Source organism: Falco peregrinus, chromosome Z (assembly GCF_023634155.1).
Source record: "Falco peregrinus isolate bFalPer1 chromosome Z, bFalPer1.pri, whole genome shotgun sequence".
Taxonomy (NCBI): Eukaryota; Metazoa; Chordata; class Aves; order Falconiformes; family Falconidae; genus Falco; species Falco peregrinus.
In genome coordinates this window covers 5,568,477-5,596,269 of record NC_073739.1, presented here as the reverse complement: position 1 = coordinate 5,596,269, position 27,793 = coordinate 5,568,477, and the positions used below count along the sequence as shown (strand labels likewise).

The following is a 27,793-nucleotide window of genomic DNA, read 5'->3' as shown; positions in this document are numbered from 1 at the left end:
GCGCCCCGCCCGCCGCTGCCGCAGTGGGCCGGGCCCGGGACCCGCCGCGGCGCTGAGGGGGCCCGTCCCGCAGGAGCGGCGGGCATGTCGGCGCTGGAGTGGTTCGCGCACAAGCCCCTGGGCGGCGGCATCTTCTGGATCCAAGAACGTTTCTACGAATCGGGCAACCGGGCCAACATCTGGCTGGTGCGGGGCTCGCAGCGGGACGTGGTGATTGACGCGGGGCTGGGGCTGCGCAGCCTGCCCGACTACCTGCGCGCCTCCGGGCTGCTGGCGCCGCAGGAGGGGGCCGCGCCGCGGCCGCTGCTGGCCGTCGCCACCCACGTCCACTTCGACCACTCCGGCGGGCTGCAGCACTTCGAGGAGGTGGCGGTGCACAGCGCCGAGGCGGCGGCCCTGCTCAGAGGAGACAACTATGAGGCCGTCACCTGGCTGTCGGACCGGGAGGTGGCGCGGCCGCCGCGGCCCGGCTGGCGGGCTCGGCACTTCCGCGTCCCGCCGGTGCGGCCCAGCCGGCTGCTGCAGGAGGGTGAGGGCGGCCTCGCGCCGTGTCGCGACACGCGTGTGCGGGGTCCGGGCGCGCTGGGGGCGGTCGCGGCTTTTAGGCCCGGGCTGCAGCGCCCTACGCAGCTGCTCGTATGGTAATCCTTAAACCGGTACTGATTGTTCTGTGGCGCCCAGGCTGTGCCACCGCCGGCCCCCGCGGGACGCCCGGCGCGGCGGGTTGAATCCTTCCCGCCGGTGCCGAGGGGCAGGCACCTGCCCTGAGCTCGCCTGCTGACGCGGGGTTTATTTTCCTTAAAACGAGAAGCACTCCGCAGTAATTCGAGATCGAACACCCCAGGCCTAGCCTTAGGCTTCTAACCGTATGTCACCCTGTCAGCCAGCGCTGGCGTCTGGTGACCCTCGTTGTTCTATCGAGGCATCGCAGCGTAAAGAACAAAGCGATGTACCGAAACACCTGCTGCGAAGAATGCGGGCTTTGTTTTACAGGATTGGTGTCACTGTAATACAGGAGTGGCTTGTTGCAGGTAAAAAAAGTTCCATCAGGTCTCTGGCAGGTTAGCAATGACCAGGTTATTTTGGCAACAGGCAGCCTAACTGCACCATACGGTGAAGCAGAAGGTAAAGGGTAGCTGTCTGGCATCCGTGTGACACCTTTTTCAGGGGACTGAAGTCTCTTCTTGGCTGCATTGGGCCATCCTGCATAGGTGCTTGGAAAAGCAGAACTGAACTTACTGAAGGCTTCAGACAAGACCTGAAGTGACATTTGAATATAGTCAATCTGCAGCAGTCTAAGGGTTTTTTTCTTTAAAAAATAATATTGTAAAAAGGTCAAGCATGCTTGCTGTCAAAGTAACGCCAGTTTCTAAGATAAGGCTCACAGCGACATACTGTGCGGAAATGGAATGTCATCTCAGTGCATGTGTAATTGCTGTGAGGTGGGGATATCCCGTAATGCTGAAAACAAAGAAGTGGCAGGGGCAATACTGTTAACAGTCCAAAGCTGAAGCTTTTACTTGCACGTTGCTTGCTTCATTTGTTTACATTTTAATCTTACCAGATCTTTCAAATGCCTTTTCATTTTGGCTGCTCTGGCTAAAATTGCATTTACTTGTATTGTGCCTTAGCATGTAATGTTTTTCTAGTCACTTGTGTCTTCTGAGACTCGCAAGTTTCTTTCAGCTGTCCCTTGAGCTTCTGGAAACTTTTTAAAATTTTGGGTGCCCTAGCCTTGTTTCTTCGTATTCTTTTCAGTGCCAGGAGCAATTTGAAACTAGCTGGAACACTTTGCTCCATCACCCCCACTGTGGCTTCATTCACCAATACAGGCATTTTCTGCACAGTACGTTTAATAGTCAAGTCTATTTCTTCCTCCTGCCAAGGCTTCCCAATGCTTTGCTGAAAGACAATTTGGCTGAAAATTCTCTTTGATAATTTTGAAACTAGGTGCTTCTCCGTTCCCCTGTTGGGTACAGCGCAATCAGACATTAGCTCTTCGGTGACTTCCAAATGCTGTTCTAGCATTTTCAGTAATCCTTTTCAGTTCATTACCAAAGGTCCTGTCATGAAAAGTTTGTCTTAAGACCTAAGCACCTACCTTTAGGCTTGCTGGAGTAAATTTATGGCATGCCTGTCTCTGGTGTGAGACAGATAGGTGACTCAGATTTCTTATACAGTAGGGGTTTGGCAACATCTTCCTGCTCTCCTTGGAACTTGAAATGCATATTACAGTTTTAAGCATCATTTTACAATAGTACTGGATGTTATTTCTTTTACTTTTTCTTACAGTGTTAAGCAGCTGCTTCTGAGAAGGTTGCTTATATGTTGGTCTTCTTTCCCTGCACAGCCCTAAATTTTACATGTTTGCCACGTGTCAATTAATGGGGTCTGCACATTTATAATTAAGCTGGCATTACAATTTGAAATCAACAGCAGACTTACTTCGCCTGTTCTCCATCCCTAGACTGACTTTCTGCTGAAAGTACCTCTTCAGTGGCTAATGCAATGAAAAGGCATTCACATTTAAGCTGGCAAAACAATGACCTAATGTTAAGAAAGTTCTGCTTTTGTATATCTGATTGAATGAGATGAAGACAGTGTATGGAGGCCAGTCTTGGTTTCCTCTAGCAATTTATGTTCCGTGCTTTTGCCTTTCAGAAGTAGCAGGAGTATAATTCTGGCAAATTAAACGAGGGTAAAATTGTAATAAATTGTGAGATACTTACTTTGTAAACTTTCAAAGGAGACCTGGGTTAGATGTGTTCTGTTTGTTTCCCATTTTATCCTCTCTCTCACGTTTGTTTTCACATTGTTTAGTTTATTAAGGTGGGAATAGATGCAATTAATACAGCTGAAGCCTGTGTTAATTATCATTGGAAAATACCCTTTTGGCAACTGTGTGTTTCAGATGTCTCTGTCTGAAAGACACTGAAAGACTGAAGACATCTTCAGTCACCAAGAAAATAAATGTCCCACTGCTGTTGTTGTGGATATATGGTATGGACAAACTCTCAGCGTATGGGTAGGTTGTATTCTCTGTGGTGTTTAATATACGTGATAAATACATACGTTTTCCTGTAACATTGTTTGCAGGGGATGTGATCAGCCTTGGAGACCGACAGCTTACTGTCATGCACATGCCTGGTCATTCAAGAGGCAGTATTTGCTTACACGACAAAGACCGGAAGATTCTGTTCAGCGGTGACGTGGTGTACGATGGATCCATGATTGACTGGCTTCCCTACAGCAGAGTAAGTGACTATGTTGCAAGCTGCCAGCGCCTCATGGAGTTAGTGGACAGAGGTCTCGTGGAGAAGGTACTGCCTGGGCACTTTAACATATTTGGGGCAGAAAGGCTGTATCGGTTAGCTTCCAACTACATTTCGCAAGCTGGAGTTTGTCACAAGGTTTCTACTTGTGCCATGAGATCCATTGCGAGTATAGCACTTCGCATTACAAATTCAAGAGTCACTTCGTAGTGACAGTACGTTTTGTGTGATCTATTCCCTGCTGAAAAACCACATGGCTTGTGAAAGTGTTGATACAAGCAAAAGCAGTATGTATTATTAAGGAGCTGGCAAATTGATACAAATAAACTGCAAAAATTCTCCCTATTTTTGCCTACTTTATTCCTATTTTTATAAAAAGTACATAAGCTAGTAGCTTCAACCAAAGCTACCATTCTTCTATTTTTTCAGGACATGTTTGCACATGTACTGTGATTGAAATATTGGTTTATTTTTGTTACGTTTCTGACAGACGCATATGTGCCAAAATGAGAGGTTTTCATGCCTGAAACCTTGTTGATGTAGCACTAGGCTTACGACTGTTCACTCAGCTCCTGCTCAGGTTTTGGCCTAACTGAACTTGTGCTAAGACCTGGTGTTTGTGGGGAACAGCACCATTAGGTCAAACTAAGAGCAACACCTGCACAGGACTGGGTGGACAGAAACAGTTAAGGGACATTCCACAGCTATTTTGTCACCTGCTGCTTGCTGTCTGCTGCACCCCTCATTGCCTGCATCTTTGCAAAGTAGCTGTCTGACACGGCTAACCTATGTAAATGCTGTAGACCAGACTTCCAAGCTGGAAGGTATAGATACATCAGCTTACCCAAAAAGCTTTTGATGCGGATCCAAGAGCAGATGGACTGTTGAGGCTTTCATGCGTCTTGGTGCGGTGCAGGGAATGCCTGCATCATGACAGAGGAGCAAGAAAGAGCACTCTCGCCGTCAGCTAGGGAACTGTTTTGCTTATAGGTGTGCTTGTTAGGTTTAATGTGTTAGACTAGCCTGTGCAAAGTGGATTGAGCCCTTGCTTGATGTGTTTGTGTTTTTTCTGATGAGCTCATAAAAAAAATAATTATTAGTATGTTGTTCTTTAAATTTGAGGGAACTGGATTGTGACAAGCTAAAGGCTTTATTTGTGTTTAAGAGTATTTTTATGTGACTGGATTGTAACTTGTTAATGCTTTGTGACAGGGGATGGGGGCTTAGCATAACCTTGTGCTACTGCAGGTGCTGGATTAAACAGCCAGTATGCTTGTTACCACAAAGTGAATGTAATTTAAACTGTTTACTGTTTGTTTATGAAGCGTTTGGTGCATGTGGTTTTTATGAAAAGTGCATTGCGTTTATCTGTTCCAAAAAAAAGTTGAACACATTGAGAAATGATAAATGACGTTGTAACTTGCTTATCGAAATGGAATGTGTGATACTTAAAAGCTGTTGAAATGGTTAGTTTGTGTAATTATTCTAACAGTATATACGTATTTAACTTTTTTAAAAGGACACTGTCTGAGGTTATTTTTGTATGTAGGCATAAATACTTTCCTGAAAAGGAATGCAAATGTTTTTCCCAAACTTCAGTGCAGTTTAACTTTATTTGTTTAGCTTTCACTTCATGAGGAAGCTTTTCCTCCCTCTCATCAAACCCAAGAGAATAGGAGCCCAGAGTCTGGGCTCTCTTTAAGGCATGGGGGAGTGGAAGTTGATACCCTTATTAGGTGTAAATCCTGGTGAAAAAAACAGTTGTAAAATAAAAACCATCTGTCTAAAAATTATGAAAGAGAATATTTTACGTAATGCTTTTCTCCTTTCACGGATTACTGCACTCCTGCCTTTACTGTTGAATACGTTTTTCACCAGGATTTGTACTGATAGGTTGTGATGTGCCTAGTTCTTGTTAGCAGTGCCTATCTCCAAACTGAAGTAAAACTGTGAGCGGTCAGGTCAGGTGCAGCAACGCAGCACTTGTAAGACCTGTTACCACTCAGGTCATAGTTCTTTTTTGGAGGAATGCAAGTACATCAGTGTATTACATGAGGAGCGCTTACTCAGTGACAGACTTCGGTAATAAATGAAGCCAAGAGTTTTTTATCTTGGTCTCATTTGGCCAGAGGAAGAAATATAAAAGGTTAGCCTGGGAAGCCATTCAGTGAAGAGGCTGAGAACAAACTCCACAGTGTGGTTTTCCTTTAGCCTGCTGACGCATCCTGCTGTTACATAGCAGTTCAGATCACGTTCTTGGTAGCCAAGGGTTCACCATGGGCAACCACAGATCTGAGGTGGCAAGCAGGAAAGTCAGAATGGCTGAAGAAATAGGTATTACTGGAGATTACGCCAGTTATCCGGATGAAGCCATGGTGTCACAGGTTACCCAGCAGTAACTGGATTCCTTCAAATTAGCCATCTGTGGTGTAACACCAGTAGTAATCTTGCTCTGTGCTTTTGTGAAGTGTAGGAGCACTGGTGATAACCCTGTGCAACAATGCAGACAGAGAGACCTCTTCTGTCACGAAGCCTGCTAATACGTATGCCAGTTGCTAAAATTATGCAAATGTTCATCAGGAGCCTGAGATCACACTGAATTAACATTTTTTTGTGTTAAACCACCATTGGTTTGTTTATTTGATCCACTGTTAGAAGCCCTATAGCAAGATTTTACTGTATTGTAAAAGCTGAGCTGCTAAGAGAAGGCTCACTGGCATGCCAATTCAAGAGGAAAGACGCCCTCCATCATTTTTGTTTATGTCTGTGCTCAGTATCAGCCACAAGATCCTTAAATGCCCAGATCACTGACAAAATGCCCTGTTAAGCCATGCTTAAGTCCATCAAGTATATACAGGTAACAGCAATTGCCAGGGCTTTTTTCCTTGACCAAAATCTAGGAAATAATTTTCTAGCTCTGAATTGAGCTTTACCTGAACATAGCCTAAAATGGAGCATGTTAGTAAACTGCTGTCATAATCTAGTTGAAAGTAGCTTTTGAGGGTCTCAAAATTATTTTTGTATTCTAAGAAATTTACTCCTACGTAAATGATATGTTTTAAGTATAAAAAAATGGCTATTTTTGTTAAGAATTACCAAGTTTTAGTCAGAAGAGTTTGACAGTGTTCTTTTAACACTACTTGATTTAAATATTTAAAACACATGTTGTAAGTTTAAATATTGTAACATCTTGGGCATTTAGATCTGTGTTGATTTATTTGTAAAATCTAAATTTATGTTAATGCTGTTAATGCAGTTTTCAGGAACTGGCAAATTGGATGGCAAGTTTTGCTCTGTAATCTGTCAAGACTTTTGTGATATTAACAACTTACAAATAAAAAAATAATTTTATGTCAATAATCATAATAAAAAAAGTTATACTCCTGTACAGTTCAGTGATAATTTTTAGGTATTTTTCAAGAGAAGCACTTCTTCATTCTAAATGGTGCAATCTTTTGAAGTTCCTAGCAGTGTTTCTTACGCTTCTAAGCAAGAGACTGCATTATAAATATTTATATATCATAGATGCTGCAAAGCTTGTATAAAAACATGACTGGGTACTGCTTGGGGGAAAAAACCCCCCACATTTTAACACAAATCAGAATTAGGTTTTCAATAGAATTCGCACACAGAAAACATGGATGTTATGGAAACATGTATTTGGGGGTCAGTTTCAGCTTGGGGTTACACAGATTATTATTTCCACACAAGACACAGCCAGTGGCTGTTGTTTACTGTACTTGAAACAAAAGTGGTCACATAGTTTCTGTTCAGCATGTAACTGGAGCTGGAAATACCACCTAGCATACTTGCTGTCTGGTTTCTGGTAAAAGATAAGGCTCCTTATTAATAGATAAATAGTAGAAGTTTAGTGGAAGTTGGTCCAGGAATAACAAAAGGAGCTACTGTCATAAAAACCAGCAGGGAAGAAATGTACCTGTATAAAACTAAGAACCAGTGAAGAAGGTGAAATGTACCTGGTCATTTAACAATGAAGATAGGCTTCCTTCCAGACAGGGGATGACCAGACTTTAAGGATATCTGGTGGTTCGGTTAATACGATGCATTGGTTTTCCTCTCAGGCGTTCATTTCAAGGTGCAATCTTCAAGCCATTCTCTTTGCACGTTAGCACAAATACAATCTTATTTTCAAAACTAGTTGACCTTGTTAAATTTTGAATTTTATGGGGTGATGTGAACAGAATTTGAAGGCAAATACAGGTAGAAATAAGATGATTTTATGAGGGAAATAAGGCAATTAAGTGACAATAATTTAAAAATATTACAATGTTGGTTTTATCTAAATACAAAAAAAATCAGTTTGGGAGCAGCCAGCTGAGGGGCTCCTCTCAGATTATGTTACTGGGGTTCCACACACAGCCCTGTGCCTGTCCTTTTTGGTGATGCAGAGGAGTCTTTTAATCATACAAGCCAACCAACAATTGTGATTAACCCAGCTGATTGAGTGTCATCATTTCAAAGTGCTGGACAACTGTGTATTGATGATTGCCCATTACACGTCTAGGAACAAGGTAACTTCTAGTGGGAGTGAGACAGATCTGAGTTTATAAAATGTGGCAACCTACAACTTCCATTCACATGAAGGAAATGCAAAGCCTTTCTCTGTCTTCTGGGGTTGATAAGTTCAGATGCACATCAAGAGCTAGCAGCACTGTATCATCACAGCACAGGACAAAAAGATTTTGGTGCCACACTCACAAGCACTTCACCTCCTGTCCTGGTGTTTGAAGCAGTAGTACCAGGAACACAAGGTGTGAGCTAAATCCATCACTGTCACTACTCCTTTCTCAATAAATAGGTTTGCCACCAAGCTGGACAAAGTTTGTTACATGTACTGTGAAAATAATTGGGTTTGACATCAGATTTGATACGGCACATTTTTCTAGCAACAAGAATGAATGTTTTTCATTGGCAGTCAGCAGATAAGGGGAGAGGTTTGGCTTGCAAATGAGAAATCAAATGCTTAATTGCACTTCTTTGCAGACAAGTAAGAAATAGAGGGATAAGACAGGACAATTTTGGGGTCACCTAGCACCATCTTCATGCAGAGAAGCACAATGTTTGCTTAAAATTAGAGATTCCCCGGTCTGCCTGCCCCCCCTTCTTCCTGTTTTCCATCACTTTCACTTTCTGGTCCCCCAACTGCCTCATGTTTCTGGTATGTTACCAACTTTTCTCTTTGTCCCACATCCCCTGTTGCTGCTTCCTCATATATTCCCAGTCTTCCATCTATGCCTCCCATCAACCTTTCTTCCCCTCTTCCTCATGCTGAGAAATAGCTTATTTTCCTTCACAGTATCTGAGACGGGGCATCTCTGGAACACGGGGTCTGGAGCACAACATAAGAAACCCAACAGAGAATGGGCAGCCCTGGGGCCCACTGGCAGCCATACACATCATTCCACAGTGCCTTATTGATCAGCTTACAGTCGTCTTCATATTCAGTCCAGGTTACCCTTTTCTACAGACCAAGCTGTTATTCTTGGATGAGTGTCCATCAGAGTTTTTACATAGCAGAAAACTGTTACCGGTCAGCCACCTTAAGCTTAAAAACATGCTATATAAGGAAAGATGTAATTTCCCTTTTTTTTCCCTCCAGGTCTTTCCAGTTTCTTTATTCCTGCCTTAAACTGTGCTCTGCAAAACAGTATGCCACTCAAGCTTCACCAGCACCAAGCACAACAGGTCCATCCTTGCCTTATATGTCTGCACCCTTCCTAATACATCATATCCCTAGGTTAATGGTTGGACTTTATGATCTTCAATGTCTTTTCCAACCTAAATGATGCTATGATTCTATGATTCATACTTCTGGTCCCTTGTAATCTCCAACTTCTGTTCTGTAATGATATTTTCTATCCACTTACTTCCCATATTGCATTTCTGCATTTGAGTTTTCTCCTATGAAATAAAGCAGTCAACTTGTCTTCATTGTTTGTATCACTGATTCCAGACCACCTAATCAAGTGATCAACATGATTTTGAATTCTGATCCTGTCTTCCATCATGCTCATTACTCTGCTTGTAGCTTCTGTGCAGACGGTAAACACAGTTGTCCTTATAGCTTACCAGGTGGAGAAGAAAGCTACAGAGCACGAGGCAGCTGCTTTAGTCACACAAGGTACCCTTGCGTAAGTAAGAACAGACTTCAGGCTGCCTCCTACCTTTCTTTCGCTATGCCTTCATCTCACATGCAGCCTATACTCCGGTCAGGTAGAAAGAATTTCTTTATAGCAATCAGTGTTTTGGGTCATTCTTTGGCACTTTGAATTTAAGTTTAAAAATGTAAAATTCTATTTTTCATACTGCTGTGCATACGATCTGATTCCAGTTTTCTTACCAGTAACATAGAATTTTTATTTAGAGCAACTACGAATCTGTTGCATTGTTTCTGTCATATTCAAGTACAACTTGTATTTTGCAATAGATGCTATGTTGTGAGGTACCTATCTCAGTTGAGTACAGGGTCTTTGTAATCATCTTTCTAATGCACATGGAAACTAAACAGTCATTTTAATTACTTCAGTGCTACTGCATCTCATTTTATTTTTACATCAGTGAACACCTCTATTTGTCATCATGACACTATGCATGAAACATGGGATGTTTCTGCTATAAAGAACCTTCTCAGGGACAGGAAAAACAAAAAAAGCATTCTTACTGTTAAATCCTACACTGTAGGATGCTATACAGCAGAGCTCCAAATGAGCTTTAGAACAAATGCTGTCTAGCATAACACCATGCCTTTTAGGAGCAGACATCTGTAGCAAAAGAAAACAAAACCAGAGGTCTTTAGGAAAGAGGGAGGGAGAGAAGAGTGGAAAAATATATGGCAAAGGAAGAATTATGAATATTTAACTTAAATCTAGGTCTAAGAATTCAACCAACACTGTTTCAAGTTATTGTTCAAGTTATTAATGTATGTATTACTGAAGTCATTAAGCAGTACCTCTTGTGTCTAAAAATTCAACCAGATTTCATCCAAAACTAATTCTTTGGTCCTCTCGCTTCCAAATTGAATTAGGAAGCACAAAAACAGATACAATTGAAATGCAATCAGAAAACACTCATTAGATCTTACTTTAAATGTAACAGTATTTGAAGCTAAATATTACAGAGGGGTTTTGCTGGTAAAAACATGTTAGCTTATATTTACACTGCATGTAGTGGTGCAGCACAGGGATATCCAGGCTAGGCAGAAAGCAATCTTGTCTAATTATGCACCTCTGAGGCACACAAGTAGCCCAGACCACTCTAGTGTGATCTTAAATCACTTTACTACGAGCTTATACATTAACACTGTGTTGCTTTGTGTAGCATAATCATGCCTCAAAGCCAGTTAATGCTTCTACAGGGTACGTACAGGCTGTGCTTTGCTGTGCGGAAAGCAGGAACACAGAGAAAGGGGGCCACCAGAGACTACATCTCTCTGCACAAAAAAAAGGCATTGAAATTTACCATGAAAATAAAAGAAAAGGCTTCACTGCATGATTACAGATTAAAGTAGAAACAACAGTGTTATAGAACTGCTCTTTGCTTTTGCTGTGCTATCTAAAACCATCTTCAGCAGATTGCCTCCAACTACTCAGCTTTTATTGGACAGGCTAATCCCACCAATTTAATGACTTTCTGCGTGCTCCCACATGTCCCCAACAGTGCCCTGGGAAGGTTACGAGGCATTTAACAGCAATTAAAATTTAAAAGCATTGGAAAAAGAACCCTGACACAGGGAGAAGGGCTCAGGAGGGTTCCCTCGCCAACACTTCCGTGACTGTACCAGAGCTAGAGTAAGGTACTTCCCAGCAGTTTGACCCAGATGTACACAGGAGTACATTTCCAATCATCAAATTGGGAAGGACATGCTATATTTTTAATATGGCTTTACATTTTCACACGGATTTTGTGCCATACAATTTGCTCTAACAGTGACATGAACAAACAACTCTTAAAATTCCATGAAATGTACCTAAACAAAACTAACCCTTTAATTTTTTTAATTAATTTCATTGACAAAGCAGCTTGTTGCTTTACATCAGAAAGTTCTGATATTTGATCTGATTTTGAGCAGCCAGCATGAGGTCTGTAACCTCCGACACCCTCAAGTTCGGCTTGGGACAGGGGAACAGTAGAATGGCTTCAAATACTAATAAAATTAGGAAGGGAAAAGGAAACCTAATCACTCAAGGGGAAGATATGGCTGGCAGACAGCCCCGCAAATGGCTTTCATAGAGCAACAGACGAGTTTGAAAATTAATTAAAAGCTGAAGATATAGCTAATAATAAAGCCCTCAAATATTCCTCACAACTAAACAATTATTTTCCTTATTCAGCTGCTGATAAATAGCATGAGGAACATGCTAGTGATATTCTAATTTAACCACTCTGTTAAAAAGTGATTTTAGAAGGGGTCTAGCCAGCTTTGAAAATGTAAGGGTTTGTGAGTCACAAGCTATGATACCTACAATCATTTATTTCTAGCTATTATTATTTGAGCCTGTCCTTTCAGTTTTGAACTCCTGGCATCTCCATTTCATGTGCAATACGAGCACTACTGCCAGTTTACTAAATTTACAAACAGCGGCATTTTGGTTTCTGGAGCAGAGCTTATGCCATAGCATCTCATTAAGAACAGCACAGGCTGCACTAGGGAATGATCTGCTTGGAGTTCTTCTGCCCTGAAGATCTTAACGGTATAGTGCAAAGTATAATATCACTACAAAGACTGAGGACTGTAAATGGTAAGTCACTCTCCCTTCCTACACTTGCAAATGAGAGTGGTTGGGAATAATCAAATATAGATGCAGAGAACATAGGGGGTGTACCTATTCCTGTGGATTTTGTGGCCCCTGCTCGCCCTTATAATTTCAAACCTACCTTCACTGGTCACCTAACCAGGTTAGGCATGGGAAGCAGTCACCACAGACCTAGCTGGGTGCTCCCTTCTGGAAACACTGTGGAGGACCAACAGAAGAGCGACGAGTCCTACCTCTACTAGCTGAAACCACTGCAGGAGGATTTGCTCACACTTCTTCAGTGAAGCACATAAGCACCTAGAGGCAGAATTCACAGCCAGCAGGAAACACAAAAGGGGAGAGCTGTATGTGTGTTAAGTAACTAAAGGGTAGAGGAAAGGGCTCAGTCAGCCATGCAACTCTTCTCATTAAAGTCAGGGCAAGCTCACTGACCTTGGAGGCAAGAAGCCAATTCGATAGCTTATCTTCTAAGTTTAGAAATAGAGACCCAAATTTGGATCTCCAGTTTGTGGAAGAATACCCTAAGGTTTGTTCAGCATCAGGTATTTGAGTCTACTTGCCAGGGAGAAGCCAAGGACAGGGGCGCTCCATGAGAGGACAAGGCAGAAGCCAAGGGCAACTGTAACACAGGCAGGGATAGCAACCTCCACATGGAGTGCAGGGATAGTGATGGTAACCAGAGCTGTCAGCAGCCCAGTGACTGCTGCCCAGTCACTGTCAGACAACTGCAAGGTGATTACTCAAGTTCAAGGCCAGGCGATGAAGTCCAGCCAGTCAGTCAGCAACAGCAGCACACAGCATGAGGGCAGGTCCATCTCCAACACAGCTCACAGAAGGACCAAGGGCCTCTAGGCGGAGCTACAGGACCAACATGCACAGAGGGTGTGGGTGGGGGTCCCAGGTGAGGCAGGGCAATTCAGGGCTGTTGGTGCCTGCAGGACTACTCCCCCATGCTCCATTTTGAGCATTCTCACCATTCAGTTAATGCTCTCCTTTCCTCTCTGGCCATGCAAGGATGTTGTATGAAGCACAAATAATTATTTTGTGGGTATATCTGCTTGTTTATTTACTATGCAGTACCTACTGCCTTGATGTGACCAGCACGGACTGACTGTAGAGCTACCAGCACAGAGCCCCAAGATGTGCACTCAGGACCTGTGCCCAACTCCCTGCTTCGAACTGGGAAAAAACACAGATTCAAAAGCAAACACACAATTACTCAGATGAATGCATCTAACTGCAGACATGCAAACAGCAAGGAGTGCAATCAAAAACCTCTAACCAAAAATCTCACTAAAGCACAGGTTGAGGGTCAAACCTGCCAGTAATTTATGTTTTTAGTTACAAAGCTACCATCTGTTAACAAAGGTCAATCACCAACTTCTTACAGTGCTTCTGCATACTTGATCTGCGGACCAGAGGTAGTATGAACAGCCAGCCAACCAAAACTCCTCTGCTTGACTGTTCAGGAAAAATGTGTCTTGAGCATACCTACCGAGTCCAACTCTTCACGTCCAATACTATGTACTCAGGGTGAACCTGCTACTGGTTTATTATTGGAAAACTACATGTCTGCAGATGTAAAACACCTTCAAGACATGCTGTCAGCCCTGGAAGGAACAGAACTAAAATGCTTGAAGGCATTTTTAACTGCCTGAATCTTTTCAGTGAATTTAGCCAGACTGCTCAGCACAGTATTAGAAAAAACTTGAACATCTGTATAGTCCAGCTACTAACACCAGACTGTACTCTTCCAGTCCTTTACAACAGCTGTCTGCTCAGGGTGGCCTGAATGGCAAGGCACAAGGCACATCTACATGTTACAGACCAGAGCACCAAGGCACCACTTTTTCCACATTTTCTTATGAGCAAGATGAATGTTTCCCACACATACAGAATATGTAACGTTAGTTCACTCACTAGTTTGCAAAGCACGTAAGTATTAATGGCAGTACAAAGTAGAACTATGTAATTAGGTCTTGCAGTCCTCATGTAATACAGATCACATGCTCCAGGAATTCTTATGAAGGCAAAGCCTGTACAATGTCAGAAAGACTTGATAAAAGTATTTCCGTAAGCTCTCAATATTATCTGTGTATATACATAGCGCAGGAACGCACTTACGCTGCACATCTCCCCTCACATCTCCGAGCTCTGACACAGGGCTTCCAGGCCCTATCTTAAAGGCGCACTGCCAGTAGCAATTCTCAGTAGACAGAGGCCAGGCCACTTTTCCCAAGCACTGCCAATACCTAGGCGCGCCGACTGCGCAGCCAGTGCCCGCTCCCCGGCCCCAGGCCGGCCCTCCGCCACAACCCGCCGTACTTCCACACTCAAGATGGCGCCATGCGACCGAGCGGCGGAGGGAGCGCGCAGGGCCTGAGGTGGCGGGGAGCTCTTCTGCCACAGCCACAGCACATCCAGACTGCAGAAGGGCGAGCAGAGGTGACACACCTGCTCCGGGCCGCCCCCGGGACCCCGCCAGCCGGGCTAGTAGGTGAACAGCGACCGCCCCGCTCCGCCATAGACCTCCAGCACCGCCCCCCCCCCCCGCGCCGCGCAACCTTCTGGGTAACGGAACTCCGGGCCGAAAACCCCGCCCCCGCGGCGACGGCCCGAGCGGAGACCCCTCCCCCTTGAGTGGCAATCGGCCGACCAATAAGCAGGCGCTTGGCGCTCGGGGCGGGAGGCCAGGCGGCGGTGCCGTGACGACGAGGGCGTGGATTGGCGGGCGCTGGCGTCGTGCCGCGTTTCCAAGGGGAAGGCAGCGCGGCGCGGCGGGGCGCGGCGGGCGGCCTGGTCCGGTGCGGCCGGGTCCGGTGCGGCCCGTCCTGCCGCGGCCCGGCTCCTGGGCGGCAGCAGCATGAGCTTGGCCCTGAGGTCGGTATGAGCCGGGGGCGGTTTCCCCCTTGCCCCCTTCGGGCCTGGGGCCGCGGGCGGGGGGCTGGGGGGCGGGCGTCGTCCGCCGGGGCCCGCCGGAGCCCTCCGGCCCTCGCTGCCCCCTCGGGGGGCCGCCGGGGCAGGCCCGGGTGGGAAGCAGGGTGCGGCGGGCAGCGGCGAGGCCTGGGCGCTGGCGTGCCGCGGCGAAGGTCGTCCCCATCCTCCAGCGGCTTCTGTCTGATCCCTCCGTTTCTGTCTGATCCCTCCGTAGGGGGTCGTGGGCGGCCGGCGGCGGATCAGGCCGGGCCGCCGTCTGCTCACCGAGGGAGGGCAGGGCCCGTCGCGGCTGGCTTTGAGAGGTGCCTCCTGGGTTGTCTGAACTAATGCACCTTCAGAAAACCTTTTTAATAGACGTTAACTTAAGCTTTAGAGTTTGTTTTGTTGCGTTGTTCTTCAATTCTGATTCAGTAACTTGGATAAGGGGGTCCGGATTAATTCTATACCTGTCAAATCCTTTTTCTTCGGGCGTAATTAATATGCTTGTATGATATATGTGATCCTTAATTTTCAACTCTTAGAACTTCACACTTCGTGTGATAAAAGTGGTTATAGAAGAAGTGGCACTAAACTACTTGCATTGAAGTACTGCTCCATCTTTCGAAAAAAATATTTTATGCTAAGCTCTAAAAAATCCCCCACTTCATTAGCCAGATCCTTCTTCCACAAGAGTTCAGCGTTAATCTGCTTTCAGATTTCTAAATGGATTTCATCATCACAGCTCACAAAACGTGGGCTTTCTGGATCTGAGCTACTCTCCCAGTCCTAATTAGGCAGCTCAGAGTTATTTTAGTCCTTCCAAAAGCTATCGTAATCCAAAGCCTGTGTGAAATCATGCTGTCCCAATTGGTCTGCTAAGGACTTCTCGCTCTTTGAGGATATTGTGGTCTGAGGCAGGTCCAGCTTATGCAGCTCTTCTTGTCTATATTTGGAATTTTTATGGTGTAGCTGCAGTTGTTGAACACTAAATCCCTAACTAATGTTGAACTAAATGTTGAACATTAAGTGTGTGTTTAATTTTTGGTTTTGATTAAAATTACCAAATTCTTGACAAAGGAGATGAAAAAGCAGCTCGTCACAGGAGATTTAGAAAATAAATATCCTTGAAAAGCAGTTTTTCTGTTCACTCATCAGTAATTTTTATACACTTTACAGTGGATGACTCAGCATGCATTCTGCTTCTGGTGCAAACAAGTCGGTGTAAAGAGCATTTTCCTGAGAGCATAACCTAAATTATACAATAATTTAGGTTAGAAAGGACTTCTGGAAGTCATCTATTCGAGCTTTCTGCTCAGAGTAGGTCCCACACAAAACTGAGGTGCTGAGTACCTTTGCCACTTGGGTGCCAAAAGTTTCTGATGATGGAGACTCCTCAGTCTCCCAGTGCAACTGTTCCAACACATAAACACTCGCACTGGGAAAATGTTTCCCCTTAGTCCAGATGCAGTTTCTTAGTTTTGTCGTGGTTTTTCTTTTTCAGTGGTGTGGTTTTTTTGGGTTTTTTTTTAAGTTATTCTTACTTGTCCTTTCACTCTGCTCCTCTGAGGGGAACCTCTCTCTGTCTTCTGTGTAATAATCCTTTAGACAGTGAATGACAGCACTTAGATCTCCACTCCTTAGCGCTTCCCTACCTAGTCAGCATGTCATTTAGTCACCTCACCCTAGTCTACACAAACCTAGCTCTCTCAGCTTCTCATGCACCCTGTGCTGCAAGCCACCAGGCGTGGTAGTCTCCCTTAGGCATTATCTGTTGTCTGTGCATATCTCTGGTGCTGGGTTGTCCACAGCTGGACTCAGTACATCTGGTGCAGCCTCATGATCACTGGACAGAGGGGATTTGCCACAGTAGTTTGTTCATCACAGTGACAGCATACAGCTGAGCTTCACATATTGCTTACTTCTTCCAGGAGTGTATCTTGAGTACTGTAGCAGTCTGAGTTGATATCACCAGTTATTTCAAATGTATTTTTTTTGCTTTAGAGTTCTTGCTCTGAACTGGAGATCTTCCAAGCAATTACTCTGGATACAACAGTCAGTCTCACTGATGTGAATAAAACACATTTACAACAAAATGTACCCTTTACTAGCTTGGTCCAAAGTAGGTTTTATCAGTGCTGTCCTTTTCAGGTTTTTTTCAAATGGTGTTCCTAGTATATGTATAATGTATTTTCTGCCTGTTATCTGAAAATTTAATTGTATTTCTAGATTAGCCAAAGAGGGCTGTCTTTGGGCAAGTTTTGTTAAATGGGGGGGGCTTTTCTCTTTTTGTATATACCAAAACAGACCAAAAAGTCTTTAGAGCAGTATGTATGTGTGTGATTTAAAAAAAAAAATATCTGTAAATGCCATTTATCTAAGAACTGGTACTGGCAGCAAAGCCGATTTGTGGCATCTAATGCCCACTTCAGTAGCCAGACAATCCAGTTGTCTGGCCTAGTTAAGCCTCTGTTAGCCTGTCTGTGTCAAAATTCTTTTTTTCTAAGCTACAGTTTAGCAATAAAGTGTTGTCACGAGTTGCATCATTTCAACTGCTAATACAGTTTGTAGTCTCAAGTATCCTTTTAACTGACAGCTTTTCTACCCTCTTTTTTTTTTATTGTTGTTGTTATGTGTTCACCAAAATGCCTGTGTTGATTTTGTTCTGGTGTTCTGGGTGGGGGAGTGGAGGCATCATTCAACTTTCACAGAGGATTTGTCTGTTCGGAATGGTATTTTAAACTGGGAGGACAATCTGGGAAAAGGTTGAATGGGTAAGGTAGTGATCTATGCAATTATGGTAAGTTTCTAGTTGGTGGAAATTGTTATCTAAGTGGTATCTTCCCGGTAGAAATCTATTACACTTAATTTGTTTCTTCTTGTTCAGGAGTGAGCTTTCAGTAGACAAAACTAAGAAGAAAAAGAGAAGAGAACTGACTGAGGAACAGAAGCAAGAAATCAAAGATGCCTTTGAGTTGTTTGATACAGACAAAGATAGAGCAATAAATTATCATGAGTTAAAGGTAAAGGTTTTTCATTTAATGGCAGATAATATATATGTTTCTTAGTGAGTTTTTAAGATGTTGGCTGTATCTTTAAAAAGTACTCCATGTTCAAGGTCTCTTGCTGGGCTAAAGGAGTGAGGATATTGGGGGGGCAGCTGGGCAGAGGAAGGAAATAACTGCATTGGTGTAAGAATGAACTTTTCTTCCCAAACTGTATACTTGACACAGTAACAGAATTACTGTAGCATGCTGCATAACACTGGTCTGAATGCTCCCCAGGGTTCCAGGGTTTAGCTTGGACAGATGACTAAGTGGAAAAAGCTCTTGAAAAGGTGTTTGGTTCTTTTTTAAGGCATTGCATAATCTAAAGCTTGGTATTGTGAAAACCCACAGGTTTCAGATGCTTTAGGTAAAAGATGTAAATCAGATTTGTAAAATTGTTGACTACACACCAGAGCTTACCACTTGCATTTTTCAGTAGGGAGCCTATGGATGGTAGGAATGAGAGATGCTGTTTGTTTTGCGTCTGGGAGGCTTGGTAGCTGCCCTTCCCAATGAAGACATCTCTTCCCGTTAGCTATTGGCAAATGGAGGGTAGGATGGCAGTCTTTCCTAGTGAGTCCTGTCTGGAAGTCTAGAAGTAGTACATTAAGTTTATTGAAGTGTCTTTTAAATATTTTATGAATTTTTATTCTGATTGTATTGCATCAGGAAGAAAAAGTGGCTTTGGAGAGGCCAGTGTTTCTATCCTATATTGGGTGAGATTCTTTTGGGAAGGAATACCTCATCCAACCTGCTGCCTCCATGTTCTGGCTCTACCACGTAACTCAAAGGTGGGGTGGGGGCAGAAGTCTTATTTTTACTTTAATTGGTGTTACAGGCGTGTCATAGGTCTCGCGATTCCTATAAAACTCCTTCATTTCAGAGTTCAGGTCTTTTATCTTTGCTGGAAGCCACAGTGAGTGGGAACTGTTTTGGGCCTGTTAATACGCTTTTTTTTCCAGTTACAGTATGCTTTGAATTCCCAGCTGTCATGATTACTTGCAAAGCTGTTTCTTATCTGCCTAGTTAAATATTGTGGCCCTGAAGATAATACTGTGGAAGAGCAGAAATGCATAAAGAAAAGAACTATCTCTATTTTAGTGTATGTTTGTCAGTTTGGAGGAAGTCAGGGTAGTGTGTGTACTGAGAAATTGCTATCTCAGTTGAAATGGAAACTAAACATGCACTCCTAACCTAATGGAAAAAGAAAAGATACATTGGCTTATGTTGTGCACTGGAAAAAGTGAAGTCACTTGTAAGAGGATTTGTAAACTCATGAACATATACACGCTTAGTATGAATACTGAAGACTAATTTGAAGAAGGATTTTCAGTTCTATCTTCAAGAAAGGGTCAGTACGTGAAATGTTTTTGGGAGTCAGGAAAGTCTACTTGCCCTAAGAAGTATTTGGTCCAGTCTGTGAAATCCCTGAAAAGGCAAAGGCTAGTTTTTTCACTGTAACTTGACATTCCATTTTCTAATAGTAGTTTTAGGTGATTTTTATAATCAGGGCTTTTTTACTTTCGTTAAATTCATTTATTATTGTTGCTAAACCACTGATACACACCTTCTCTCTTGGGAAGGTAATTAATGAAAATAAAAAGAAATCTGATAAATCAATATTTAATCTTCATATATGGTTGCACTTCCATTTTATTCCAAAAGGTGGCAATGAGAGCCTTGGGTTTTGATGTGAAAAAAGCTGATGTGCTGAAAATACTTAAAGATTATGACCGAGAAGCGACAGGCAAGATCACCTTTGAAGATTTTAATGAAGTTGGTATGTGTTTGATTATGTATCTTTAGAGAAATTTAACCTGTAGTGGTTGCTACAATGTGGAAGTACTTTGTGTACTTTTTCAGTTATTAAGTACTATTAAGCAATAGAACTGAGAGATTTCATTTCATATTTTTATTAATAAAAGTAAATGGTGGAGGAAGATAAATCTTTGTATTCTGAATATGCAGTTTGATATGTCGAGATGAATAATAGCCACAGTATAGAAGGAAATAAGAGTATACATAGTCCTAATCTTTTTTAAACGTTTACAAAAGAGTAGATGCTAACTTAAAATGTAGATATTCTTGTGTTGTTTATGCATTTTATAAGATTCTTCTTCCTACTGTGGAAAAAATAATTGACGTTGAATTTCACAGGAAGCAGTGCATACACAGACAAACTGTAAACTGAGTACAGACTTCCTATATAACAAATAAAAGTTGAAGGAGATATTAAATATTGTACTTCAAGGATTTTCAACTGTTGATAAAACCAGTGGAATTTCATTAGGCTGTTTATTTCATCTGAAGATTGTGTTTTGCACAGTTTGACATACGTCCAGTATGTAGTGATCTGCAGAATTTTAAAAGATTAGAGTTTAAGTTTCTTTGAAGATTTTTTTTTTGGATGTTACATATAACTTATACTTTTGCATACAATTTGCGTTTGCCAAAAAAAAAAGCTGTGTGGGCTTTATAGCTGTATTTCATTATTCCAGTCCCTGTGTTCAAGGTATTAGATTTGTGTCAATATTCAGAAAAAAAACCTGCTCCGGTGTAGTAGATGTGTATTTGCTCTTGGCTACAAATAACAATCTACTTAGTGTGGCAAAACAGTTATTGATTGAAAAGTGGCAGAGGTTAATGATTTAATGGGTTAGGATTGGACAAATTATGTTGTTAAATCACAGATAATATTTTTGTAGTTGTATTCCAGGAAAGAGCAAATTGTAAGTCAGAAAAGAACCAAATATAAAGCCTATGGGGAAATATATATGATCAGTCCCAATTTAATTGGGGGGGGAGGGAAGGTAAAAAAAAAAAAATTGAGAGTATTGCATTGATAGCAACAATACTACTGCTGTAATTACATCATCATGCTATAATATTATATAATTGAATATACTATCATTACTGTGTAATTCTTTCTAAATTCATGATACCCAGTCCAGGCATTGTTTGTTGTCTCCTGGTTCTGTCTTGGCTATCAATATGGGCACTCAGTAAGTGCAGTGGTAAGCTAGGAAAATTCTGGTAGAAAGTACAATATGTACTTGGAAGCTGATCGAACCTGTCCCAAAATTTGAATTGGGTTTGAGTGCTGCTGTGACCTTGGCACAAAATTAAACATGATACCGCTTCTAGCAAAAAGGTCAGGGAGTTAGAGAAAATAGGTTATAGTATGAAGCTTTAATTGTGAAGTGCTGCTGAGTGTAGCTAAGCAATTCTTGAGCCATCAGTTTTTCATAATTTAATGTTAATAATCACTTTAAATGTAGGACTGGCCTGTCTGTAATGTATAAAGATGCAATTACATTTTGTCTCCTTTTGTACAATAATGTTACCTGTAGTGTTTAGAAACCTGGTATGTTACTGTTCTTCAGCTAACAGTGCAGTTGTCTTTTTGCTGCAAAAGGTAGAATTTTTCAAATTATATCGTATTGTCATGCGGCATAGTTGTTTTAAATGAACATACTTAAATTCAATATAAATCTGAGGGATTTATGTAGACATATAAACTTTATTGCTGTAGTGAGCTTATATGAGCTTGAATCATAATTTTTTCCTGTCAAATTCACTAAGCCCGAGCAGGCGTTCCATCTGCAGACAGCAGCAGATGCTAAGTGGTTTTCTATGCACAAGCAGTGTTGATGTGTTTTTAATGGCTTGATGAAAGTCATAAATAGCAAGCCCTGTAATACAAGGCTAGCAGGTACAAAGATGTGAAGATACATTACGGTTGGTTGGTCTGAAATAATTACTAGAAAAATACTTTATGTGGCAAGTTTGTCTTTTCTGTTACAGAAACCGACAAATGCTTGTGATAAAAGGAATAATAAAGGCTGATGAACCCTTTCAGTATTAACATCTTTCAGTTCATAGCAGTGTCCTTTAAATAACCCCTGGGCTTAGTTTTTTTCTGTTTTCCTGTTAGTGTGGTTTTGTACCTAAAAGGGAGGTTCCATGTGAGTGTTTTTTATTACTTGGTGTTTCAGTGTTCTCTCCAAGTCAAAATTCTATCCTCATCAAAACAAAAAAATAATAAAATCACATGTCTTCATCTGTCAGAGCTGATGTAATTTTCTAAAAGGTAAGTCTGGGACAGAGGAAGCATGTCTGTGCTTTTAATTCCTATTGAATAGTACGTTTAAAGCATGACTGTGTTTCCACTTGCCACATAGCTTTCCACTGCAACAGCTATGTCCCAAAGAGAAACTCAGCCTGGGAAAAGAGAGATGAGAAAGAGAGGTCAGGTAACAGACAAACAAATATGCATGTTGAATTTAAATATATAAAAATGGAAGAATGGGTGAAATTGGAAGTGTGTGTGCTTCATACTGCTTTAGTCTCTTAAGGTCATTCTGAGTCTACCCTTCAGAATTTTTTTATCTAACTTAAGTATCCTTCTTACAGTGACAGACTGGATATTGGACAGAGACCCACAAGAAGAAATAATCAGGGCATTCAAATTATTTGATGATGATGACTCTGGTAAAATAAGCCTGAGAAACCTGCGCCGGGTTGCTAGAGAGTTGGGTGAAAATATGTCTGATGAAGAACTACGAGCTATGATTGAAGAATTTGATAAGGATGGCGATGGAGAAAGTACGTGTTAGCAACAAAACCCTATATAGTCTGTTCTTATTTTTCTCCCCTTTTTAAATGGGGTTTTGTTGTGAAAATGCCCTTTTTGGTTTCTTCCTAAGTAACTTTCTGCTCAAACTTAATTTAGCTTACAAGTAATGGAAATTGTTGTTTTTGACAGGTACTAGTCCTGGAAAAACATTTGGAGTCTAAAAATCAAGTTGATTTCTCAAGCTGATGCACCACTAAACTTATTCAACCACGGTCTATTAAAAGAGTGGTGAAAATGTGGTTGTAGGTGGAAGTAATTGAACTGGTACATGGGAGATGCGATGTACCTACAGAACATTTTTATTTCCTTATAAATCACTAAAGGGATTAAAGGGCTAAGAGAAACTCTTTTGATCGCCTAGTCAATATTTCTTAAGTGGTGATGTGTCACTGTTGTGATTTCAGCATGTTAGTCAGATGTGGAGTGTTAAGCTAATAAATCATGCTGGATGTACCCTGGGTCTATATGCAGGAGCTTGGATGGGTCTGTAATGTACTTCTGAACCTCAAGAGTGCTGAAGAGCGTAGTGTGAAAAATGGCTCAGGGGAATTGACAAGGTCCATACCAAGTGTGCTGCAGAAGGGATTTATTAGCTAGCTAAAGAACGATTTAACAAATCCAGTTTGACACTATGCTTATTACCTCTTTGTGAACACTGAAAGTTAGGTTTTTTTCATTAACCCGAGAATACTGTTATATTTACACCAGAAACCTTAATATCTGAAATTCAGGGACTAGTCACTTGAGACCGTGTATCTGAACACTGCAGTTTCTAACAGTCATCGAAAACTGCTTCTCAGTTTTTCTTTTAGAATGGTGACTCATGTCTGAGATTTCACTAGCAGTTCATCAACTTTTCCAGTTACAATAGGATTTTATTTCTACTTGTGAGCCACCACATCTGTGGCACTCAAAGCTCTAACTACTAGTGAAAAAACCCCACCTGGTCAGCCCTGTGGCAGACACTCCTCCCCTCAGTGCGTTTGAGACTGGTGTTACTCCATACCTGGGAATACAATTAATTAAGTACTGAAACAACCCCTTTTAAGAGGAAAAGCAGGACATTTAAACCTGGTGGTGTGGAAATGCGAACTTTTTGTTCTGTTGTAGTGGTGTAAATACAGAGCCTGAAGACAAAGACAGTGAAAGGTTGGTGATTCAACCGCCAGAAGAGTGTTAATGTTGACACTTGTTACTGAACTAAACATGGAGAAAGAGGCCATAGTTCCTTAATAAATCCCTACTGCATAATTCTGTTCCTCCACACTCCCAGCTGTGTCATCCCACACATTTCTTGCACTGGCAGTGTCTGATTCCACAGGTGAGATGTTTAAGGAAGCTAAGCCAGGAGAAAACTATTAATTTCGTCTTTTAAGTGTTACTGTTGCTGATTATATCCCTGAAGTCTCAGTACTTGATCAGATTTTCTTGGCACTGCATCTTGAGAAAATTGTTTTGGTTTTTTTTCTCAGTGTTTCCTATAGGATAATTGAAGCAGGTCGGTATAGTGAAAGCTGAAAATCCTGTTTTCAGGCACCTGTCTGTGTGCAGTGACATACAGGATTACCACTGAATTCTAGTAGACAACAGGATAGCTATTTACTTCCTTTTCAGTAGCTACATAGCAGGCAAGGAGTGATGCCTGTCTTCTCAGTCCTTTAGATTGATTGCTAATCTAGGTAGGTAATTTTGAGCTTATTTTGCTTTTAAAAGAAGGAGTTATGAGGACCTGCATTGCTAGTTTTACTGCCCCTCCCCCACCACCCCACCAAACATGCACTTTATTTTTTTTTTCCCCAGCCCCTGAAGGTATAGCTGTAGAGGTGAGTGAGAGTGGAAGTCATCTGCAAGCATGTTTTGTTCTGTGTCGTGGTCCTGGACCTGCCAACTGAGGTGTCAGAAGCATAGATGCGTTTTTGTCATGTCGTTATTTGGTCGCTACAAATTGATTGCAGAACATTAGCTCCTTTCAGGAAGGTTACTGAGTCATAATTATTTTGCATCAGTGCTACATTTTTTATTCAAGTTGATCAGCTAAGAGTGAGTGGCTCAGTTTCCTCTTATTCCTTCATCCATTCATTCTCTTTGTTAGAACAGTCAAGCATGAGATCGAATGTGGAAGATTGACAGCATAATGTTTGTATATGGTGCTGTTTATCCTTAAGGTTCTATGTGTTTTCTCTTCTTTAAAGAAAACTGATGCTGTTTCTACCTTTTTAAGATTCATTCTGTAAAAGTAAATAATCCTGTAAATCACTGTTCTGTGTAGCTTCAAACATCTGGGTCACATAGCAAAATCTTGCTGTCAAGTAATTCTTTTCCTGCCCCCCCCCCCCCCCCAAAAATTACCTGAAACTGTTAGTTAGTAGCATTTTTAATTGATACTTTAAATACAGAAATAGTGCCATTTGTGATTTAACAAAGTTCTTACATTTGAGGGATTGTTTTGCTCATAGTGAAATAAAGTCTGTTGTGTGACACCCAGGCTACTTGAAAACTTGTGTTTCCAGCAAAATCACAGAGCTGTACTGGTACACTGTACATAAGTTTCTGTAGAAGAAAGTGTTTCTGACATCTTCCTGTCTGCCTTAAAAACAGAAATTTTCTTATTTTTGTATTCCTAGTTTTAGAAATTACTTCTGTTTTGGACCCTGACTGTTTTTAGAAACTCCATGCTGTCAATTCATGCAGTTTTTGTTGTCCTGTGTGGATGCATCTGTAGGAAAAACAGTCCAGTTTTAGGTCTCAGATTTTGGCACGGAATTAGGAAAAAAACCCAAAACAAACTGAAATAATATGCTCCTTTAACTCTCCAGATTATGTAAGTCAGTATTATCTTCATATTAGCTGGGATCCTAGTTTCCTCTTTTATGATAATTTGTGTCATGGAATTGAGGGAAATCTGACACTAGGAAAGACTGATTGCTTCTGATTTCATTGTGCTTAACTTGTAAGCAGATCCTAAATCAGACAAGGGATTAACTGGGTTGGTGGGAATCATAACTGCTTCTCTTTGCAGTTTCTTTGACTGTTAGAAAATGTGTTTGTCATTATAATACTGTATTTTCACTTTTCAGCATTGTTTAACCAGGATTTTTCAAACTGGAGAATATTTTGGGGAGGATGTTTGTGCAATTATTGTGCTGTTACTGTGATAAAGCAGTGGAAATGCTTTTTGAAGTCATGCAGTCAACGTAGTGCTTATGTGTAGCGTGATGTAGCAATATGGTAGACTGATATTTCAGAGCGTAGGGTCCTAAGCTAGACTAAATCTCCTTGTTTCATATTTTTGACACGTGTCGCAACGGGGTAGATTTAGGGTTTTTATTCTTCAGCGTAGTTGAATTTACTTAATTTTCTTTTAGCTGTAAATGTAGCTCTTACTTTGCAGTGCTTTGTTTAGGAATATCTTGGGCATACTGGTTGGGACAGATAATTGTCAGGGAGAATTCTTCATACATGTCTGGTCTTTTCCATACCATGGGCTTATTCTAATCATTCCCCGCTACAGTAATTAGTTGCAGAGTGAACATGTTCATTGGTTAACTCTTTTACAGTGGCTCTGCTTTAACATATGAGTAGGGTCAATAGCTCAGGTATGAGTGCAGCAAAATAATTAATGACTGCTAATTAATTTATTATTATGACTTAATTTCTTCAAGTACATTTGTGTAAGATTTCTGTTAATTATAACTGAAGAATGAAGAAAGTTCAGATGGGGAAAAGCTTGTCAAAAGTCCATTTTAATTCTAGCTAATTTATGGAATCATTAGTAAATGATCTTAAAATTAAATTTGTATTTGGCAAGCGTTACAGGTTTGAGAGAGAAGAATAGCATGGTTCACAGTGGGGGTGCGGTTTGGGCATAAATATCTGAACCATGATTTCAAGAATAAAACTGAACTTCATTGTAACTGGAGCTGCAGTACTGTTGCTTGAGAAACAATGATTATCTACCATTTTAAACATTGTTATAAATCTTAAAGAATCTTAATAATGAAGTATCATATTTTTGCATAGCCATCTGTTTACATACTTTTCTCAGTGTTTTTTTCTATCTTTTTTTACTTCTAGAATATTTTTACTTTCATAATTAGAAATAATAGCTTGTTATATGTGAGCTGGATTCTGGCTTCTACGTAATTAAGCTTGCATTCTGACTTTTCCTTTTACGTGGAAGAAAAAAAAAAGTGCAAAATCTCTGTTCTTCTAGAAGCAAAAAATCCAAATTTGTAAACCCTGAATAGTAGTGGATGAGAGACAACAAATACTGGGAGACCTTTACATAGAAAGTATAATACAGATATGCATTGTTTTATTTTATGAGTTATGGATGTTTGCTGTTTGTCTAACTGTTTTCTTTTTTTCTACAGTCAATCAAGAAGAATTTATTGCTATTATGACTGGAGATATTTAGCATTAGAAGAAAAGAAATTAACTCAGCACAAAAGGGAGGAAACATTGGCAGCTTCCATTACAATGTGTTGTACATCCATTCATTTCTGTAGCTGGAGTGATGCAGAAAATTACTTTCCTCACAGGGCCAAAATAAAGACAGGTTATATGCACCGATAGTTCAATATTTTCCATCATTAAATATTATCACTACAATAATTGATATATCATTTTAGAACAAGTAAGTAATGCTGCATTTCAGAATGTTCGAGTACTCATTTGTAAAATAACTTTGTATGAGATTTCTATACTGTATCATATTATGAGAACCTTTTGAAGTTGACTTTGTGTTAGCATTAGTTGTGGCCTTAGTTTTGATACATAAGGTTTGACAAACTTCCATTTAATAATGTTCTTTACTATTGCTACTTGAAAGTCTTATTTTTGTAGTTTAATCTGAACTGGACTGTAATGTAAACTCCTTCAGGGAAAAGATTTTTTTTTTTTTTTTTTTTCATTTATAGGCTTATACTTCTGCTGTTGTAGATTAATGGTAACAATAAATGAGCAAGCATTTGCATCCTCGAATTTTTTAACTCTGTATTACCCCCTGTGTGATAGCAAGTGACAGGCAACTATGCATGAAGATAAACCATCAAAGATGTGCTGAAATCATTCAGATGTCAACCAGCAACTCTCTCTTCAGTAACTACAGCTCTGATAGCTGTGGAGACAATGACAACTGTTTATGATGAG

General features: G+C 41.2%; 2 protein-coding genes and 1 long non-coding RNA gene across 6 annotated transcripts; 2 read left to right on the top strand and 1 right to left on the bottom strand.

Annotated features, from left to right (window-relative positions):
- On the top strand, nt 1-17,982 carry MBLAC2 (metallo-beta-lactamase domain containing 2). Of its 2 annotated transcripts, XM_055791135.1 has the most exons (3): nt 1-529; nt 3,097-3,254; nt 17,847-17,982. In XM_055791135.1, the coding sequence occupies exons 1-3, from the start codon at nt 85-87 to the stop codon at nt 17,850-17,852; spliced, it is 609 nt and encodes a 202-aa protein (XP_055647110.1). In that variant the 5' UTR covers nt 1-84; the 3' UTR covers nt 17,853-17,982. The 2 variants fall into 2 exon arrangements, with proteins under 2 accessions (XP_055647110.1, XP_055647109.1); XM_055791134.1 differs by lacking the exon at nt 17,847-17,982 and having other exon boundaries at nt 3,097-6,660.
- LOC129782752 (uncharacterized) lies at nt 6,915-14,639 on the bottom strand. The gene is made up of 2 exons (XR_008744813.1): nt 9,740-14,639; nt 6,915-9,684 (listed from the first exon to the last, which is right to left on the bottom strand). It is a non-coding gene; the product is annotated as an uncharacterized LOC129782752 (long non-coding RNA).
- On the top strand, nt 14,771-27,617 carry CETN3 (centrin 3). Of its 3 annotated transcripts, XM_055791138.1 has the most exons (6): nt 14,771-14,926; nt 17,847-17,982; nt 19,672-19,786; nt 22,420-22,611; nt 24,443-24,465; nt 27,016-27,617. In XM_055791138.1, the coding sequence occupies exons 1-6, from the start codon at nt 14,910-14,912 to the stop codon at nt 27,043-27,045; spliced, it is 513 nt and encodes a 170-aa protein (XP_055647113.1). In that variant the 5' UTR covers nt 14,771-14,909; the 3' UTR covers nt 27,046-27,617. The 3 variants fall into 3 exon arrangements, with proteins under 3 accessions (XP_055647113.1, XP_055647114.1, XP_055647115.1); XM_055791139.1 differs by lacking the exon at nt 24,443-24,465; XM_055791140.1 differs by lacking the exons at nt 24,443-24,465; nt 27,016-27,617 and adding an exon at nt 22,772-23,095.
- The last annotated feature ends 176 nt before the right edge of the window (nt 27,618-27,793 follow it).